We start from the raw sequence: 21,421 nt of genomic DNA, 5'->3' as shown, positions 1-21,421 counted from the left end.
CTATTTTCATCATCTTTTAAATTTTTTAAATTTAACCCACCATAAGCTTCATTATCTTGAGAACATTTAAAATACTTAGAATTAATATATATCAAAAGGCAACTTTCTGTGGATAAGAAGTTCATTAATAGAGATAGACAATTTATAATTGGTATTATCACCCATTTGATTTTTCACCACTTTCGAATTTCTGTTTGTTTGTTTGTTGTATATAAGACCATAAAGCCATTTGTCTCCAAGGAAGTAAGGAATTAAGCCACTTAGTGCCCTTTTGTTGTAAGTTGCTGTAAAAAGAGCTCTGGTTACTTAGCTATAAATTGTGACATTTATTTCAGCGTATGAGAAAGTTATCATTTCTTGGCCTTACTATCAATCTGCAATGTTTAGAGGATTATATTTTTTCTTTATTATTATTTTTTCACTTTCCTGAATAAACAGCCAGAATTCAGCGGTATTCTAATATGCAGCATGGGAATTTGCCAATTAATGGGATATGCATGAATCTGTGGCAAGAGGTGTAACTGTTACTTTTCCTTTTCTTACTCAGTAGGTGAAGGGACTGAGGTTAAAGATTGGCATTTCATTCTTTTTTTTTTTTTTTGACAGTGCTGTTGCTTTTAACATATCTTTCTATCAAGTCTGGTCTCAGTCACCCAGATTAGAGACATTGCTGTATGTGTACTCTGCCAGGTATATCAGGTTTTTAGTTTTTCACTCAGTAAAGCACTGATTCCCATCACTAGGATTTTATCCACTTTGTCAAGAGGGAGAAATGTCTTACTTGACATCACTTGCAGTTTGAATGCACTTTTCTTTTGTTTTGTTTTTGTTTTTGAGATGGAGTCTGCCTCTGTCACCCAGGCTAGAGTGCAGTGGTGTGATCTCAGCTCACTGCAATCTCTAACTCCCGGGTTCAAGTGATTTTCCCACCTCAGCCTCCCGAGTAGCTTGGACTACAGGCGTGTACCACCATGCCTGGCTGATTTTTGCATTTTTACTAGAGATGGGGTTTCACCATGTTGGCCAGACTGATTGCAAACTCCTGACCTAAAGCGATCTGCCTGCCTCAGCTTCCCAAAGTGCTGGAATTACAGGCATGAGCCGCCGTGCTCAGCCTGAATTCACTTTGATTTTTAGTAGTAGTAAAGGATTTTTAATAGTCTTCTTTAATTACTTGAGTGTTCGAGAATCTTTTTTTCTTTTTTTCTTTTTCCTTTTTTTGTTTGGAAGCACAGTGATTTGTATTGAGAATCTTTTGTGACAGCCAACTTAGTCTTTTAAATGTTTGCATTTTATGATCATTGTCTTGGTATAAATAAATCTCACTTTATGCCCTGTTTTCATTACTTTGCCTCATTATTACCTGAAATTTTAGAAAAATAAATTAGTATGGTTTTAATGATTTTTTGTAAAACTTAATTTTATCCATAATAATTAAGTTTGGATTATCTATTTTATCTTTGGTAGCTGCAGCATCAGGCAATGAGAACATACAACCACCACCATTAGCTTATAAGAAATGGGGTCTACAAGATATTGACACTATTATTGATCATGCTAGTGTTGGTAAGTATTACCAGTTAAAATTCTCTTGGAATTTACTTCTTATGCTTTTTTACTGAAGTATCTCGTTTGTTAGAAATTGACATTTATTCTTTATTATTATTATTTTGTTTGAGACGGAGTCTCGCTGTATCGCTGAAGCTAGAATGCAGTAGGGCAATCTCTGCTCACTGCAACCACCACCACCTCAGCCTTCCGAGCAGCTGAGATAACAAGCGTCCACTACCATGTCTGGCTAATTTTTGCATTTTTAATAGAGACGGAATTTCATCATGTTGGCTGGGCTAGTCTTGAACTCCTGACCTCAGATGATCTGCCCGCCTCAGCCTCCCAAAGTGCTGGGATTACAGGCGTGAGCCACCATACCTGGCCAACATTTATTTTATTTTATTTTTTCTTTATTCACTATCTCCAGTAATGGCTATAAGCAACAACATTTATTCTTATGTGAAAAAATGCATTGTTTTTGGTGAGACATCTGGAGGTTCAGATTCAGAGCATCATAGGCTTGTATCTTTAAAGCTGGGGATGGTGGCTAACACCTATAATCCCAGCACTTTGGGAGGCTGAGGTGGGGGAATCACATGAGGCCAGGAGTTCAAGATTAGCCCGACCCACATGGTGAAATCCCTATCTCTACTAAAAATACAAAAATTAGCCTGGTGTGGTGCACACCTGTATTCCCAGTTGCTTGGGAGGCTGAGGCAGAATTGCCTGAACCCAAGAGGCCGAGGTTGCAGTGAGCCAAGATCGCACCACTGCACTCCAGCCTGAGTGATAGAGCAAGACTCTGTGTCAAGAAAACAAAAAACAAAAAGAAATGGTAGCAGTTTCAATAAAGATTTAATTATGCCCTCGGCCACAGTATTGTATAGTTTTAAATCACTCACTATTTGACTCATTTTTCTACAGACAAATTTGGTCTATATAATGACCATATAAATTAGTCTTTTAAAAATGTAACCTTGGTCAGGTATGGTGGCTTGCACCTGTAATCCCAGCTACTCAGAAGGCTGAGGTAGGAGGATCTTTTGAGCTTAGGAGTTCAAGACCAGCCTGGGCAATGTAGCAAGACCCTATTGCTTAAAAAAAAAAAGTAACCTTTAAACCAGTAGAATATAGATAAAAGTAGATTTCTTCTTGCAAACCTGTAAGAGAGCTTACTGTGTTAGGTATTGAGGGTATAGAAATGAAAAGACATGCCTCTGTGCTGTCTGGAAAGTGTGAGTCTAGAAGTTTAGTTGGAAGAAACACGTGAATGGCTACAATAATGCATCATAATAATTGTAGCAAAGGGACCAGCTGTAGTGGAGCAGAGGAGGAAACATTGTTTCTCCAGTACACTATACACTTTTACTAGACCTATGTGCATGTTGGCTAGAATGCCTCCTCTATGTTTGCTCACTTGGTCAAGTTCTACTCATTCTTTGCAAACTGGACACTGGGAAAGAAAGAGCAAGGAAAAAAGGAAGGAGTATGACTCAAGAGGGGCTAACAAAGTATCTGACACATAGGCCATCTTTCTGTTTACTGCATAGCTTTTATTTGGAATACTCTGTAATAAAAACCTATTGGTAAACATTTCAGTGTATCTACTTTTTTGCTAGCATAAAAATGCTACAAAATTCCAAAGTGTTGAGTTCAGTTCAGGGGAACTTCCCTGCTCTGTTAATTAAACTTTGGAACATTGAAACTGGCTAGGGAAAATGATTGGATAGAAAATATTATTCTATTCATTTATCCCCAGCCTACAAAATGAAAAAAGGTCCAATAAACGTTATTGTATGTACATCTTTATGTAAAGGTCTGGTTAATTTATTCAACGAATAAATGAGTACCTATTAGTATTTGTGCTAGAAACACAAGATAGACAGGACACCACCCTCATAAACCTTACATTTTGGTGATGGGGAAACAAACAATAAACTAAATGAATACATATGATAATATCAGACTGTTAGTGGGCATCACGAAGAAAATAAATAGAAGGTTATGATAGAGAGTAAAGGAAGAGGGTGCTTTAGATAGACTAGTGAGGAAAGGCCTCTTCAGGGACGTGACATTCAGACTGAGACTTGAAGGATGAGAAGGAACCAGCTATGGAAAGAGGTGCAGGAAGAGCATTCCAGGCAGAGGAGCATCAGGTATATAGGTGTGGGAGCCTTGAAGATTTCAGAGTGTTCAAGAAACAGAAAGGGGGTTGGTGTGACTTGGCGGTAAAGAGTGAGGGGAAAACAGGACAAGGTTAGGCTGGAGATGCAGACTAGGGTTAAATCACGTAGGGATGAGGAGGTAAGATTTTATTCTAAATGCAATGGATGTCATTGATGGATTCTAAGTAGGGGATTGCATTTAAACATATCTCTCTGTTTGTTCTTTAGGGAGATGCTTGTAGAAGAAAGCAAGGAGACCAGTTAGGAGTATATTACAATAATTCATGCAAGAGAGAATGATGGCTTTATGGTGGAGGCAATGGAGTTGGAAGGAAGTAGACAGATTTGAGATACATTTTGTACTTGCTAAGGGATGGTTTTGAGAAATAAGGAAGAAAAGAATTAAGGATTTCTTAATTTTTAAGTTTGATAAACAGGGTGGATGATGAGACTGTTCACTGAAATGAGAATAAGGAGGAGAGAGGAAGAGATTTAAGGTAGGCAAATAATGAGTTATGTTTTTACAGGCTAACTTCTGACACAGTTCGACATTTAAGTAGAGGTATCAAGTATACAAATTGGACATGAGCATATGAAGTTCAGGGAGGAAGCTGGGATTGTAGATATAAATTTGAGAGGGAGTGATTTACTATGGAATGCTGCACAGAATTCAAGAAAAGAAGGTCTGTTGGATTTGACAACCTGGAGTTATTTATTGACTCTTGATATGAACAGTTAAAGTAGAATGGTGAGGATGAAAGCCAAATTAATATAGGCTTAAGAATAAATATTTTCACCCCCTGCTCTCCAAATGACAAACAAGGAGCATAAGAAAGATTCCCAGGTTGGGCGCAGTGGCTCATGCCCATAATCCCAGCACTTTAGGAGGCTGAGGTGGGCAGATCACAAGGTCAGGAGATGGAGACCATCCTGGCCAACATGGTAAAACCCCATCTCTACTAAAAATACAAAAAATTAGCTGGGTGTGGTGGTGTGTACCTGTAGTCCCAGCTACTTAAGGGGCTGAGTCAGGAGAACCGCTTAAACCTGGGAGGCAGAGATTGCAGTGAGCTGAGATTGCACCACTGCACTCCAGCCTGGAGACAGAGTGAGACTTCATCTCAAAAAAAAAAAAAAAAAAGACAAAAAATAGATTCCTAGCTTCTCCCTTTTTATGGAGTCCTGACCGCTTTCTGAAGCCTCATACTCATTTTTTCCAGCTCCTTACTGAACAGTTTCTACCTAGATATCAAACTTAACATATCCAAAATTGAATTATTATTTTCCTCCTGTCAAACTTGCTCCTCCTTTTTTTCCCACATCATCTTTCTTCTCCTGGTTGCTCCTCACCATGACATACAAGGTCCAACCTTATCTGGCTTATGGTACTCTGACATTGTCTCCTGCAGTATACCCCTCCTTGTGCATTGTGTTTCATCACGTGGACTTCCTTTCTGTTCCTCAGACGCAGCAAGCATATTCCCACTCTAGAGCATTTAGAATTACTGCTTCCTCTTCCTGGAAAACTTTAGCTAGTCACATGGCTTTCTCCCTCTCTTCACTTAGGTCTCTGTTTATATATCACTTTGTCAAAGAGGCCTTCTTTAGCCACCCTACTAGACCTAGAAAATCATCCAATGAGTTTGACTTTATGAAAATTTATATTGAGAAGGACTTTGATGTCTTCCAAAGTGTGGAAAGGCCTCAGATGCTCAGGGAAAACTCTAAATGACAAAGTAATAACTCCAGAAAAAAAATGCACAGCCAAGGAAATATAATAAGTAGTGAGTCTCACCAGTGAGTTATATCATTCCTAATAATGAAAACAGTGGATTTAATAAATTGAGATACAAATATTTTGGAAGGATATAGGGAGAGAAGGAGATGTAAATAAGCCACACCACCTTAAGTTAGTGAAAAATAGTGCTAAAATCGGTGACTCGAAAGATAACAGCCCCCTAAATTCAGTACCAATATGTAGCAATATAGAGGGCAGAATAACACTTAAATAATACTATAGGAATGTAGTTAGCAAAATGTAGACTGGGAAATTGGTCTCAAACAACTTGTTTCTTCAACAACCAGATTTCAAAGGATCAAGGGTGGGAAGGAGAGTTGAGGAGGTCAGAAGGATTTTGGACCAACCTTTATGTCTATTTGTTTGTGGTCCTTACTCTGAAACCCAGAGATATTGCTTTTCTTAGCAATGATCAGCTATTTTGCTTCAAGAGCAGAGAGTGCAGAAAGTTTAGGTCAACCAAGGTTAAGATTTAGCTAGGGGAGTATATGTGTAGGGGGAGACAAGTGTAGGGAGGTAGTGGGTATTTACAGGAAAGTGGTGATGATGGAACACAAATCTAAGCTGGATAAAAAGGGAAGTGATCCCAAGAGGTACTTGATAAATAGTGGAAAAAACAGTAAGATTAATTATTTGAAACTCGAAATTGTGAAATTACTGCAGGGAGTTTCTAGAGTAATTGAGATGGAAAGCTAGGAGATGGTGGTCTAAGTGTGGTATGCTTGAAATCAAGGTTACAAAGAATCTATAGATTCTTTTGACAGGAACTAAAGCATGACATTGAAAATGTAAATGTAAATCTGTAGATTTGCATTATAGAAGGAGAAGGTTTATGTTATAGAAGGAAAAGATATTGGTGGCAAGGGTGGAAAGAACTGATCAGCCATTTCCTTACTATAAATTAGAATCCTTTAAAAAATTTATATCTATTGCAAAATTGTCCTGTGGATTATCTTGTATCAATTTACACTCCCATGTGTATCGCATGGGGAATATGCAAAGAAGCTATTTTAAAACTTAAATTTCAATTTATATGTCATACAGTTTACTCTTTGATCATGTTCTGGTGGAGTCAGACAAAACTTATGCAAATTTTATAATGTAGTGAAAACATTTTGTCTACTGAATCGTGGATTCATTTATGACTATGAGATACGTGTTCTTATCTTTTATAATATTCTAGGAAGTGGGACAGGAATTAAAAAAATAGTCCAAGGATTTGTTTGATCACTTTAATTCCTATAAATCCAGTGAATGTTTTGCTTATGAACTCACTAAAAGAATTTCCTTTCCTAGGACTCATCTTAAGTACAAATTCATTATTTGACAGTTTTCAGGCAAAGGGGAGGCAATACATGTATATGAAAATTAGTAATGCCGGGCACAGCAGCACACCCGTGTAATTGTAGCCCTTTGGGAGGCCACAGTGGGTGGGATCGCTTGAGCTCAGGAGTTCAAGACTAGTCCGGGCAACATAGCAAAACCCTTTCCCTATGAGAAATAAAAAATTTAGCTATGTGTGGTCACCTGCGCCCGTAATCCCAGCTACTTGGGAGGCTGGAGCGGGATGATCGCTTGAGCCCAGGAGACCGAGGCTGCAGTGAGCCGTGACCATGCCACTGCACACCAGCCTGGGTGACAGAGAAAAACGCTGTTTCAAAAAAAAAAAAAGTATATGGAACAATAGAAACTGTAACTTGGTTCATTCTATGGTATATTTGAGTTCAGGTTATCTCAATGGGGGTGTCTTCACGTTATCATATGAGTACTCAACTTTGAAGACACTGCCTGAGTCCATATGTTAGAATAGCAGCAGTTCTTTACTTCCTAGCTCTCTAAGCTCAGTTTCCCCTCTTCTCTCTGCCAGTCAGGTGAAATTAAATGACACTGGGTTTTCCTCTGCTACTCCACCAAGGCATATGGCTGTCAACATTCAAGTTATTTTTGCTCTTAGAGTTTTAAGGAAATGAAAAGTAAGTCTCCGTTATGAAATATTGGGGATTTCTGAACTACAGAGCAGACATTCAAAAGTGTTTGTTCTCACTGTTTTGGAATGATACAGAGCACAAGTACTCTCAGCTTTTTTTGTGGGAGTATAAGTTAGCGCCATCTTTATGGAACGCAGTGTAGCAGTACTTAAAAATTTTTTTAAAGGCCGGGCGCAGTGGCTCACACCTGTAATCCCAGCACTTTGAGAGGCCGAGGTGAGTGGATCATGAGGTCAAGAATTCAAGACGAGCCTGACCGGGATGGTGAGACCTTGTCTCTACTAAAAATACAAAAATTAGGCAGGCCTGGTGGCGGGTGCCTGTAATCCCAGCTGCTTGGGAGGCCATGGCAGAGAATTGCTTGTACCTGGGAAGTGGAGGTTGCAGTGAGCCGAGATAGTGCCACTGCACTCCAGCCTTAGTGACAGGGGAAGACTCCATCTCAAAAAAAAAAAATTTTTTTTTTAACGTAGATCCTGTTTGACCCTGCACTAATGTTTTTAAGAATTTATGTATATTGGTACAGTATAGATAGATGTATATAAGTGTACAAAGACATTAAGGATATATATATATTGTAGAATTCTTTGTAGTGCCAAAAGATGGGAAATGACCCAAATGTCCACCAGTAGGTCAGATCAATTATGCTATGTCTATATAATAGAATCCTAAGAATGATTGAGAAGAATGATATCTTCTTGATGTTTTATTAAACACAAAAAGTGAGGCACGCACCAACTTATTTGATGTTCTGTCATTTGTGTGTATACAGCACCTCTGGAAGACAGCATAAGAAACAATTATGTTGGTTGTTGCTACTAAAAAGCAAATTGGGGCCGGTGCAGTGGCACACGCCTGTAATCCCAACACTGGGAGGCTGAGGTGGGCAGATCACCTGTGGTCAGGAGTTTGAGACCAGCCTGGCCAACATGGCGAAACTCTGTGTCTACTAAAAATACAAAAATTAGCTGGGCATGGTGGCACACGCCTGTAGTCCCAGCTATTCAGGGAGGCTGAGACAAGAGAATCACTTGAATCTGGAAGGCAGAGGTTGCAGTGAGCTGAGAGCACACCATTGTACTCCAGCCTGAGTGACAGGGTGAGACTCCATCTCAAAAAAAAAAAAAGATGTGAATTGGTACTTGGGGATATAGTGGACTATATACTTCTGGTACCTCTGAGTTTTGTATCTATTCAAAAAATTAAGTTTGGGTTTTATTATATTCTATAGGTTATAGAAATTATAAATGGAATTTTTAATTTTGGGGTGGGAAACGAGGTCTTGCTCTGTTGCCCAGGCTGGAGTGCAATTGCTGCGGTCTCGGCCCACTGCAACCTCCACCTCCCATGTTCAAGCAGTTCTCCTGCCCCAGCCTCCCAGATAGCTATGATTACAGACACCCACCACCACACCTGGCTAATTTTTGTATATTTAGTAGAGATGGGGTTTCACCATGTTGTCCAGGCTGGTTTCGAACTCTTGACCTCAAGTGATCAACCTGCCTTGGCCTCTCGAGTGTTGGGATTACAGGAGTGAGCCACTGTGCCCAGCAAAATATTTTCTGATGTTGATTTTGTAGCTCTTAAAATGACTTGTTTGAATAAAACTAAGGATTTAGCATCTTAGAATGGAACTGAAGTAAAAATGTCATGAACAAAATAACATTGTACATTCAAATCATGTTGTTTTTTTTTTATCATTAGGTATTATGACTCTGTCCCCCTTTGATCAAATGAAGACTGCCTCCAATATAGGTGGATTTAATGCAGCAATTAAAAATAGTCCACCTGCCATGTCTCAGTATATCACTGTAGGGTCCAATCCATTTACCGGCTTCTTCTATGCTTTAGAGGTATGAGTTTTATCACTGATCATGAGTAAGGCAACTCTTGATTTTACAACTTGTCTACAAATTGGATATGCCAACTTGCTTAGCTTTAGAAGATTAAGCAGTTTACATTTCTAAATTTCAATTGAAACTAACATTAATCTCAACTAGCTTTCTTCCAAATTCTTTAGATTAACTAAAAAGGTACTAAAATCAGTATAAAAGAAAATTCTTTGTTTCTGAAGCCCTGAGTTCTTTGATAGCTGAGATTTCTTTAAATATTGCTGCAATATTCAGAAGCTCAGGCTTGTTAATGATGTCAGCTCACTAGGGATTTGAGTAAATGAGGAATTTGTAAAGACAGAACAAGCTGCCAACTATGCTTGTTATAAGTTGTGAAAATTGCTTCCTAAAATAGAGGAAAGTTGAGTGTTAGATTTGGCAGCTCTTGTTTCTCACTTAAAAAGCATACTTCTCAGAATTGTTCAAAATATCTTTTTACTTCTATAAAAATTGTGTGTGTATGTGTGTGCCTATAAGTATGTACATATATATATATGTATATGTGTGTATATATATATATATATAAAAAGAGAAAAGAGTTGGCTAGTCCAGCTAGAATAATGTAATCTTAATATTCTAGTTTAAAATTTATTTTAATGAATTGGAATTTAAAGAGGTAAATTCTAATGATAACATAGGCTAATGATGATTTTATTTTTAAACTATAGAGTTAAAACTTTTTATTATATTGCTCTTAAAATAAACTTTTTACTGTACTCTGAAAGAAGCTGAGTTGCTAGTCCAGCCTTTACAACTTTTCAAAGTATTTTGAAGTAAGCTTTATTTAGAAAGTATGTTTGTTTCTTTGTAAGCTACTAAATTTTCTTTCAAATGTTCTGTTTTTCAGGGAAGCACACAACCATTATTATCTCATGTTGCACTAGCAGTTGCAAGTAAACTCACTTCTGCTTTATTTAATGCTGCCAGGTAATTACTTAACAATTAAATAAAAAATATCTAATTTGTATCTAGCTTGCTTTTAACCTGTATTTTGGTAGCTTGGGCTTTAAAACCCTGAAAGCTCAGTTTTATTCTAAGTTTTCTTTCTTTTCAGTGGTTGGCTTGGTTGGAAAGGTAAGCATGAAGAAGAAGCTGTCCAGAAGCAAAAGCCAAAGGTTGAGCCAGCTACCCCATTAGCTGTAAGGCAAGTCTGTCATGCTTCTCAAATTTTAGTCCTTTGAGAAGAGTACTGTTAAATTTATGGTCTTTTCATGTGCCTGGTTGATTTGCTGATCTCATAAGTCTTTGGAACTTCTGAAAGCCATTACGGTGGGATTTTTTTCCCTCACTAGAATGTAAAACTCCATGTGAAGAGTGATTCTTAACTGTTTTGTTCACAGCTGTATCCCTGTTATACAGTAGGTATTCAAGATGTATTTCTTAAATGTGCTTATTAACAAACTTAGCTTAGTTGTAGGAGAATTGGTTTAGAGAATTGGTTTAGTTGAATTTCTTTTAAAAGTTTAGTTTGCTACTAAGTTACGTAAACTTTAAAAGTTCTTAGTGATTTCTTTTAAAAAAATATAATCTTGGTAGATTACAGTGGCTCATGCCTATAATCCTAGCACTTTGGGAGGCCGAGTTGGATGGATCACTTGAGGTCAGGAGTTTGACACCAGCCTGGCCAACATGGTGAAATCTAATCTCTACTAAAAATACAAAAATTAGCCAGGCATGGTGGCGCTTGCCTATAATCCCAGCTACTCAGGAGGCTGAGGCAGGAGAATCACTCAAACCTGGGAGGCAGAGGTTGCAGTGGGCCAAGATTGCTCCATTGCACTCCAGCCTGGGGGACAAGAGCAAAACTCAATCTCCAAAAAAAAAAAGTAAAAAAGTAATAGCAGGAGTTGTGTATTCAAGCAGTCTTTAGACAAGACTCCTGGCCTGTGCTTCCTTGTTTATTTCAGTAGTGCTTTATTAGAATGTATTAGTATATTTGTGTTTTTTTTTTTTTTTTTTTTTTGGTAGAAGGAGCATGATTTTTGTTTCTTTTTTATTAGTATTTTTTAGACAGAAGGATTTTTTCTAATGTTTGGTTTTATTTTAAAATAATTTTTTATCACCTAATATAAAGTACCACCATGAAGGGAAATAGTTCTGTTTATTTATCCTCCTTTTTATGGATATTCTTCACCTAAAGAGAGCCAACTAATTATTAAAATTTATTGAAGTATATCATCTAAGTTTTTTTCATCTTTTTAAAAAATGTATTGTAGCATATCATGTTTCCTAATATCAAGAATCAAGAAATTAGCCAAATGGCCCTGTGAATCTCAAACAGATGTAACAAAGTTTGAGCATCTTTGTTTCAAGGACATTTCTCAAAGTGAGTTTCCTAGTTCTTTTTTAGTACCTCTTTACTTTTATTTTACTCAGAATTCTAATGAGGTTGATTATAGACCAACAGCAGTTTAAAGATAACTATTTAGAAAAAGGAAAGTTTTTGCTTCAGCCAGATTGGTTTCAGCAGGATCTGATATCTTACAAAAAAGAGAAAGGTTAGGAATAAGAACTTAAAATAGACAAAGATGCCTGTGTGGGAGCAAATTCTAAAATTTAGTTGATGGTGAGGACATTATTTTCTATGGCATGACTCTTAATCAAATAAAGGTATATTTTATATTCTCTAAAGGTATAGGGTTGTGGGTATCTATTGAAAACCTACATAGAACTGTGGTTTTATTTCTTTTATATATCTTATATTACAAATGTCAGTTGTGATTAATAAATTAACTATTAATCCAGGCAAAATTCATATTTCTTTATATAAAAACAGATTCAGCCTATTTCATTTATGCATTTCATTATTGTGTTATATGTTTCTGAATTGGAATGTGATTTGAGCTTTTATTTTCTTTTTAAATATCAGATTTGGACTTCCGGATTCTAGACGCCATGGTGAAAGCATATGTCTGTCTCCATGTAACACGCTGGCAGCAGTAACAGATGATTTTGGCAGAGTTATTTTATTGGATGTAGCTAGAGGAATTGCAATACGCATGTGGAAAGGTACTTCTTACAACAATCCAGAAAAACAATTACTTTTTACCCCAATCTTTGAGCAGTGTTATCATCCTTCAGCTTCTGGTTGATAATTCTGTTTAATTCTTTATGTTTACATGTTTTTATTTTTTTGACGTGAACTCAGATCAGCAACCACTTGATCGAGTAGTCAGTTGATACATCCTTGAGGTTTGATCACCTCATAGCCATATTTAACCTTTTGCACTTTCTTTTCAGTTCTCACTGTCATTGTCAATTTCTGAGTTCAGTTTCTTTCCCCTGCTACATTTACTCCCCTTCACAAAGCCATTCTTGAGCCAAATGTTCTCCCCAAATCTATAGTGCCAAGTCTTTCAGATTTAAAATAGCAAAACCCATGTTCACTTACTTGACTTTTATATCCATATGCTTGGGTCAATCCACCTGGTGTGTCAATATGTATGTCACTTGGGAGTTTCATTCAGCTGTTAGTAACAGACCTGAGTAACAGACCACAGTATCTTCATGAACACAGTCTTCTTCCTTGTAGCTTCCCCACTCAAGGTTCTCATAGATAGCCCTCTTATCTGCATTCCAGGAAGGAAGCAGAAAGGAAGAGGGCTTCTCCTGACAGCTGAGTCAATCTACTTTGAGGATATTCCCCAAAGTCTCTTCAACCATTATCTACATTAGCCAGGACTTAGTGACATGGCCTCATCTAACTATAAGGGAGACTTGAAAATATCTTTTAACTGGGCACATTGTCAACCCCTGAGTAAAATAATATCTCCCTGACTAAGAAGTGATAATTACATTATTTAGAATCATCTGGAATAGTAACATGTCAGTGTAGACCACAATTTATGGTGCAGTCTTGTCTGTCCTTTAAAATCTGTGGGATTATGGATTGAGGTCATTAAATTACTCTGGACAGATTGAAGCCACTGTCACCTTCTTGCCAAAGAACCCTGCAGTGACAGACAGAGGCAGGCAGTCTTTACCTACTACATGTCTAAGTATCTGTAGAAATAATTTTAGTACTGCAGGTACATCATTTCTCCTTGGTGTTTGTCTTCTGAAACAATATCAAAGGTGTGTTCTCAGCAAGACTTTTCTAAAATACAGAAGACAAAGCTGTACTGACTGCTCCAGATTTCCTGTGGCAATCTTATTCCTTACGTCATCGCCTGTCTTTCTGCAGCTGGTGCATTCAGTTTTCCTTTCTATTATGTACTTGGAAAGAAGGATCAATTGCCTATAAGAGGGGGCCACCCTAAAATGGAAGACAGCATCAGCTACTTCTGCCGTGCAGGACCTTCCTCCTGTCGCCTTGTAGCCCATATTTTCTATCTGCATATCACCAAAAGGCTTGGTTGGGAAGGGAAGGGAATGGGATCCGGAGGGGTAATCAGGTAGCTTCAGTTATATCTATAATCTTTTCTGTTCTTGAGTTTTGCTCTTGTTGCCCAGGCTGGAGTGCAATGGCACCATCTCTGCTCACTGCAACCTCCGCCTCCCGGGTTCAAATGATTCTCCTGCCTCAGCCTCCCAAGTAACTGGGATTACAGGCATGTGCCACCTCGCCCAGCTAATTTTTTGTGTTTAGTAGAGAGGGTTTCACCATGTTGGTCAGGCTGTTCTCAAACTCCTGATCTCAGATTATCCACCCGCCTTGGCCTCCCACAGTGCTGGATTTATAGATGTGAGCCACTGCATATTTTCTTTGTTACAAAGAAAAAGTGATCAGAAGTAAATATACAAAGTACTAAGATTTGATAAATCTTAGTGATAGACTGGTTATTATTTATTATCATTTTTTATTTAAGCTTTTCCATAATAAAAAAAATATACTTTTATAGCTTTTCTTACTTCACCCCCGCTATTCCAGAGTACTTCAGGAGGCTGCTATGGAACCTAGATTAAGTAATTAACTTCCCTTTCCCTCTATCTTTAAGGGTACCGCGATGCACAAATTGGATGGATTCAAATTGTAGAGGACCTCCATGAAAGAGTACCAGAAAAGGCAGATTTTTCTCCCTTTGGAAATTCTCAGGGTCCAAGTCGAGTAGCTCAATTCCTTGTGATCTATGCTCCAAGAAGGGGAATTTTAGAAGTGTGGAGCACACAGCAGGGACCTAGAATAGGAGCTTTCAATGTGGGAAAGCACTGCAGGTAAGCTGCAAATGCTGGCATTGTGCTGGTTACAAAATGAAAAATAGGAATGCTTTTATTAAAATAAAGCTTTTACTAAAGCTCCTTATGTTAGATTACAAGTTTGAGAATTACAATATGCTTTATTGTGGTTTTCCCTGTGAGTACCTGGTTTATAATTATTTAATAACAACAAAAAAAGTTGAAAATGCTGTGATACACTACTGAATTAAAGTTAGCTTTTTGCTGACATTTGTCCCTGACTTATGCTGTGAAGGCTCAAAAGGAAAGGTTCCTTCAGATTGCCCTAGTGATAAGTGAGGTGAATGCTTTGTTTGCCCTTGAAACCTGGGCCTGATTGTATTCATTTTACTTTATAGAATCTTTGAACAAAGCAGAACTCTGCTAGTTGAGCCCTGCTCTACTTATGTGTTTGCTATCAGTATTTAGTTGCTTTATTAATGTTCCTAAATTGATAATAATGTTGGGTTCCGTAGCTATAATAAAAGGACTTTTTGGCATTTCTCCTATTCTAATATTTTTACCATCTTGATTTGTGTTCTTTTTAGGCTACTGTATCCTGGATATAAAATAATGGGCTTAAATAATGTTACCAGTCAGAGTTGGCAGCCACAGACTTATCAGATCTGTCTTGTTGATCCAGTGTCTGGAAGTGTGAAAACAGTGAACGTTCCCTTCCATTTAGCACTGAGGTAAGGTGTATCCAGTGTTGCTGATTGATGCTTCTCTGCTAACTTTTCCTAGTTCCTAGGTTTGTTGTACTGTTTTGTAGTTGCTATTTCGTTGTTTCCTTTGTCTTTAGACTGATATCTTTAAAGTTAAATAGGAAACACATAAAGGAAAAAAATAGTTGGAATACGTCAGAGTTAGAAAGAAAATTTCATATTCTTTAAGAATTTGTTATATTTATTGTTTTAGTGATAAGAAGAGTGAACGAGCCAAGGATATGCACCTAGTGAAGAAACTAGCAGCCTTACTGAAAACAAAATCTCCCAATCTTGGTAAGTATTCTATCATACTAATAATAAAGCATATTGTTCTATCATCTTTTGAATCAATAAAATATTCTGAATGGAGCAATCAGAATAATCCATGGATGAGCCCAACTCCTTTTCAGAATGAGGTGAGGTACAAGTGATACAAGTGATCACCTGTACTTATTGGAATTGCTCTGTAAGGAAGAAGTCTGCCATCTAGAGGGTGTTATAATTTATAACAAGGAAACATTAATGTGAGAGAACCCAAAAATCCTTTAGACTCACTGATAGTATAGATGTGTTCATTTTCTTTGAGAATGTTTCACTGTTATAAAAATTAAAATTTTACCTTAATTTTTTCTTTATAGATTTGGTTGAAACAGAAATAAAGGAATTAATTCTTGATATTAAATACCCTGCAACCAAAATACAAGTAAGTGTACGTAATACGTGAACTTTCCTGCTAGTAGCTATAATACATCCTTCTTAAAATCTTTATTTTCCTATTTCCCCCAAACATGGCAGGCTGAAGTCTTTTCATGTTTTTATAGTTTATCCCTTTCTATATTTTTATGTGGAAGTTCCTGTTGTCCCATTTAAATATATATATATATATATATATATATATATATATATATATAACCATACATCTGAGTGTGTTTTATATACCCACACATATACATCCCCACATTTTATATATGTATATATATGAGAAATATGTGCATATGACCACCCACCTTAGTAAACACAATCTTACCAGGAACTCTAAAGAGTCCTGAGTGTCCCTCCTCAGTCCCATTCCCTTCTCTCATCCCTAAGGTAACCATAATTTAGAATTTTGTGGTTCTTTCTTTTTCTTTGCTTTATTAGCTACATCATTTCTGTGTGGCTTCTTTGAAACCTGTTGATGCATTTCCTGCCTTTTCAAACTTGATATAAATGGAGTCATGCCCTATGTCTTCTGTGACTTTAGTTTTTCCTTCAGGATTATGTTTCTGTGTCATTCATGTTGGTGTACGTAGCTATCGTTGTAATTCATTCATTCACTATGTCATGCAAATTCCATTTGCTGACTAGAATTTATTCACTGTCCTGTCAGTGAACAGTTAGGTTGTTTCCAGATTTTTACCATTACAAACAATGATGCTTTGCTTATCTGTGTACATATTTCCTCATGCACATATGCAAGAGTTTCTCTGGAGTTTATACCTAAGAGTGGAATTGCTAGGGTGTGAGCTTCCTCAGCTGTACTAGCTGATGGCAAATTGTTTCTCAAAATAATTGTACTAACGTACATTCCCACTTGTTCTGTATGAGTCCCTGTTACTCCACAGTCTCAACATTCCATGGTATTGCCAGACTTTTACTTTTTGCCAGGCTCGTGGTTATAATATGGTCACCGTTGGTGATTTCTTTTACTCCCACTCCTCCTATCCAAAGCCCTCATAATGCTATTCAAGTCCTAACTCCATAAATTCTTACATAATTCTTCAATCCCCATGGATAATTCTGAACTTCTACTCTACTTTCAGTCAGAGCTGGATGGTTAATGACTACTTATTTTCTAATTATCTCATGTGTGTTAGTCATAACTCCTCCAACTTTTTTTTTCTTTAGGCCTTTTAAGCTCCTTCAAGTAGGAACCTTACCAAATACTCGAGTTTTATAATTCACAGCATCTAAAATAATGCTACTGTGAAAATATAAGAAAAAAAGCCATATCACAGTTGTTTTTTTCTTTTCTCTTACACAGTCACTCAACACTTCTGCCACTAGATGTTGGGCTTTTTTTCCCCCAGCACACCAGTCAATTACTTTGGGGGATTCTCCAGCTAACACCAGCTAGCTATTCTCTAGTTCAATTCAATTATGACACCATCTACCTGGAGATGATAGCATGAGATCATCACCACAAGTTAAGAGCTCAGTCCTACAAGACTTCTACCTACTTCAGTTGCCAGTCACAAGTAGTAGGTTGTCAGCTATATATCTGGCTGACTGGCTATAAATTGGGGTTCCTATGACCCCCTCTTTGGGGTTCATCTAGAGCAATTCACAGAACTCAGGGAAACATTTTACTTAGTTTACCCATTTATTAAAAGGATAATATAGAGGGTAGAGATGAACAGCCAGATGGAAGAGATGCATAGCATAAATCATATGGGATGGGTTGCAGAGCTTCCATCCCCTCTCCTGGCAAGCCACTATTCAGGAACCTCTACATGTTCAACCTCTACTATCCAGAAGTTCTTCCAAACCTTGTCCTTTTGGGTGTTGATGAAAGCTTCATTATGTAGGCATGATTGATTATATCATTGGCCATTGGTGATTAACTCAGTCTTCAGCCCCTTGTGGCTCCCCAGAGGTCAGGGGTTGGGCTAAAAGTTCTAGTCCTCAAATATATGGTTGGTTCCACTGGCAACCAACTCCTTATTCTGAAGCTTTCCAGGAGCCCACCATGAGAGGCTTCAGTAGAACAAAAGATTCTCCTATCACCAAGGAAATTAGAGGTCTTAGAAGCCCCCCATTAGAAACTGAGGGTCAAAGACCAAATGTTAGAACAAAAGGTTCACCTAGCACCGCTGTCCACAAAGGGATTAAGAGTTCTGACTCATGAACTAGGGCAGAGACAAAACATTAGAACAAAATAAACTCCTAGCACCCCCATTGTTCAGGAAATTACAGGAACTCTGTGTCAGGTACTGGGGCCATAGACCAATATGTATGTTTCTTACTATTTTACAGCTACATACATGGGATAATTTAGTGAATAGTGATTTCTGTTGCAGTCAGTTTTTAAAACACTTTTTATTGTGTTATTGTGGAACAGAAAAGTCTGTGTGATTTTTAATCATGTTTTCCATTCTAATGACAATGCTAATTGGCTCTCATTTTCCTCAGGGCAAAGTCTCAGTTATTAAAGATGACATGATGATGACAAAGTGGGCATCTAGAGAGACAGTTTGAGACATCTGTAGTAGAAAGGGCCATAACCCACACAGTTCTTCTCATTTTGATGCCATCTTTCTTCTTATTTTAAATTATAGAATAACAAAATTGGGAAACCAGCATAATACAAACTGCCTTCTTGATTTTCCTTTTTTTAAAACAATACTTCTGAATCATGTATGAAGCTGTGAATTTTATTAAAAACGCTGGAAAACCCGGTAACAGAAATTATACGTCTTGTGAGACTGACTAAAGGGAGGGAAGAAACCAGTTTAGGCTTTGGGAGACTGAATAATGAGGAAGAAAGTAAGCTAGCTGCTAGCCTGTGTAATCATAGGCAAAACAGGAGCAGGTTACGCTTGTCCTGGGTTCTTGCCTCTTTTAGTTACTTTCTTTATTGCTTCCAGGTGGTTGCTTCATTATAGACCTGACCAACGTCTTGAGCCACCCTCTAAGCCCATTTCTCCTGCACAAACACACAGAGGTTCTTGTGCTATGATCGGATATTTGTCTCATCCCACATTCTCAGCCTACTTTTTAAACTATTTAATCTCATTGATTAAAATCCAATTTAATGTGCTAATATGAAAGGATAAATGTGACCTTTAACTGCTGTGTCTAACTCATTGATGTTTCTGATACTTGCTACTTTAGGCATGAAGAGATATTTTCGGACTGCTTATGAAGAATCTTAAATATCTGTGGGGGTGAGGAGAGGGAGGTAGGGTAGGGTAGGTACTGTATCTATCCAGCATGGCGTGTAGATCCTGTCTGCCGCGCACAAATGCAGTAATTAAGCTATAACTAAGTTGTTGGCAGCTTTTGTTATTGACATGACGATAACCTCTGCATTTCATTTATGCCTATATAGTATAGGCATATTCAAACCCTTCTTTTGGTAAATAGCTTATCTTTGTTTCTGTTTGGATTTGGCTATTCTGTTAAGTAGCTGTTGCCTTCTAGTTGTTTTATCCTCAGCCTGGACTTTTTGTCATTTATATCATATTTGGTGACATGAAGTTGATTGTATATTACTTAACAATGCAACTTGAGATTTAAGGTATGTACACTAAAACATCTTAAATATAGAGCTTCCCTTTGAAATTTGAGGTAGTGAAAGTGTGGGCATAAATACAAGATAAAAAAGTCATTGCCTTATAATTACTAGAATTATTCAATATCTTTCTTCTAGGCTTTGGAAAGCATTTTGGCAAGTGAACGTTTACCATTTTTTTGCCTTAGAAACATCACTCAGACATTAATGGACACTTTAAAAAATCAAGGTAATAGAGTTTGTACTGATAGGAGGTTATGTTCTCAACTCAAATTTTCTAACTCTTGATTATAGAAAGCAACTGACTTTATGATACCATCATGTTACTTTAATATGGAAGATATATATAGATATATATATATGTGAAATGAGGAATCTTATTTACTCCCTGTTTAGTGTATGTAGTTGATCTTCATCTAAGCTGTCTGTGAATGTATTGACTGTTATTGGAAAGGTTTTTTTTTAATTGTGAGGAAAGATGTCAGTATAGAATGATAAGTCGTTTTCTTATCTAGCTGTAGAACATTGTGAAAGCCATTGGAATGAAGGGGAAGTTATCTGGTGGTATGGAAAAAACAACCAAGTTCTCTTGCTGCCGTTGTCTTTTCTTTAGCTTCAAAAGAGGGAACAGATTTCTCTAGGGGAGGACATAGTGTCATTTTGATCAAGATAATAATAAAAAATATTTGTACTTTGTATTAATGTTCTGTTAGTGTATAACATCTGTATTTTCCCATCAGTTTCCCTCATGAACAGAGTTAAGGACTTCCAAAATCACAGACAACAATCAGATTGTTAGTTCTGAATTTTCTGATCATTTTTTGCTGCTCAAAATTTGTCTGTACTGTCACATTATTCTTTAAAATCAATCAATCAATCAGTCAAAATGTATTTGTCTGAAAAAGGATTACACTTGAAACTGGGATTATAACACCATATTCCATCCAACTGAACTAGTAAAAATTCAATTTATTCTTAATTCCTGACATCAGTTAAATCGTAGTGTTCAGTGGACTGGTATCATCTAGTTGTGACTTTTGCTTGTCATATTAATTGTGTAAAACCAGCTTTGTGTTTTAATTATGTGTAAGCCAGCTTAAAGTGGCTTACTAAACAAATTATAATTTGTTCTTTCAGGGCTTCAAACGTCCTAATTTTGAGACTCTTGTTCAACCTTTTTTTAACAGATACATAAAACTGACATTGGCAAATAGTGAACTCCTTTAGTGTATACCACTTGTCAGAAATAAACACCTCTTTTTAAAAGCATAGTATACTTATAAAGCCCTCCTACCCCTCAAGGCATTAACAAAATCCCAATATGTGGTAAGTGGAAAGTTATCTTTCACTGGTCTGGTAGTAAACCAAACAAACTCCATTGTTGGAGCTCTATAAAATCATCCGTTTCAAGCCCTATGTAAAATTGAGATTCCTAAAAACTTTAATTATTTTGTATGGTCAGTTTTATTATGGCTCTAAGAACTTGAACAATATTCCATGATACTATATTTAAAATAAGATTTGGGGGGATTTTCAGTGTCTCCCTTTTTAAAGAATAAATATTTGTTTTATATTAGATTTAAATATTGATATAGTATATGAATTATGGAGTCAGGGAAAATCTTTTCAAAGGTATTTCCAGATAATTTCTTTAAATTTTAAGTATTAGATGAAGGTATTTCTGCCTTCTTTTTTTTTTTCCTTTTTTATCCCCCTACTTTTAGAGCATTTATTTTATTTAAAAAGTTAGACATTTTGTCAGGACAGAAAAATTGTCTTTGCTTTCAAAATCTGGCATAGCTTAAGCATCTCAATATTTAATACATCAGAGCATCAGGGAATTATGTAATATTGAGAGATTTAATGAAAGAAAAGCCTGTTTATGAGTCTGTT

General features: G+C 36.9%; 1 protein-coding gene and 1 non-coding gene across 2 annotated transcripts in view; both read left to right on the top strand.

The window, feature by feature from the left end:
* RAB3GAP2 (RAB3 GTPase activating non-catalytic protein subunit 2) overlaps nt 1–21,421 on the top strand; it is a 105,938-nt gene that overhangs the window by 49,783 nt on the left and 34,734 nt on the right. The window contains exons 9-18 of the mRNA XM_037737807.1: nt 1,468–1,566; nt 9,207–9,355; nt 10,242–10,321; nt 10,449–10,538; nt 12,264–12,403; nt 14,332–14,548; nt 15,097–15,240; nt 15,467–15,549; nt 15,894–15,958; nt 19,667–19,765. Of these exons, the coding sequence (XP_037593735.1) occupies nt 1,468–1,566; nt 9,207–9,355; nt 10,242–10,321; nt 10,449–10,538; nt 12,264–12,403; nt 14,332–14,548; nt 15,097–15,240; nt 15,467–15,549; nt 15,894–15,958; nt 19,667–19,765 (1,166 nt within the window). The remainder of the gene's footprint in view (nt 1–1,467; nt 1,567–9,206; nt 9,356–10,241; nt 10,322–10,448; nt 10,539–12,263; nt 12,404–14,331; nt 14,549–15,096; nt 15,241–15,466; nt 15,550–15,893; nt 15,959–19,666; nt 19,766–21,421) is intronic.
* LOC119470877 lies at nt 3,189–3,319 on the top strand. Its single transcript, XR_005199844.1, has one exon. It is a non-coding gene; the product is annotated as a small nucleolar RNA SNORA36 family (small nucleolar RNA).

This window comes from Cebus imitator, unplaced genomic scaffold (genome assembly GCF_001604975.1).
Source record: "Cebus imitator isolate Cc_AM_T3 unplaced genomic scaffold, Cebus_imitator-1.0 Scaffold42, whole genome shotgun sequence".
In the NCBI taxonomy this organism is placed as follows: domain Eukaryota; kingdom Metazoa; phylum Chordata; class Mammalia; order Primates; family Cebidae; genus Cebus; species Cebus imitator.
The sequence above is the reverse complement of the archived record's forward strand: the minus strand, read 5'-3'. Positions and strand labels throughout refer to the sequence as shown.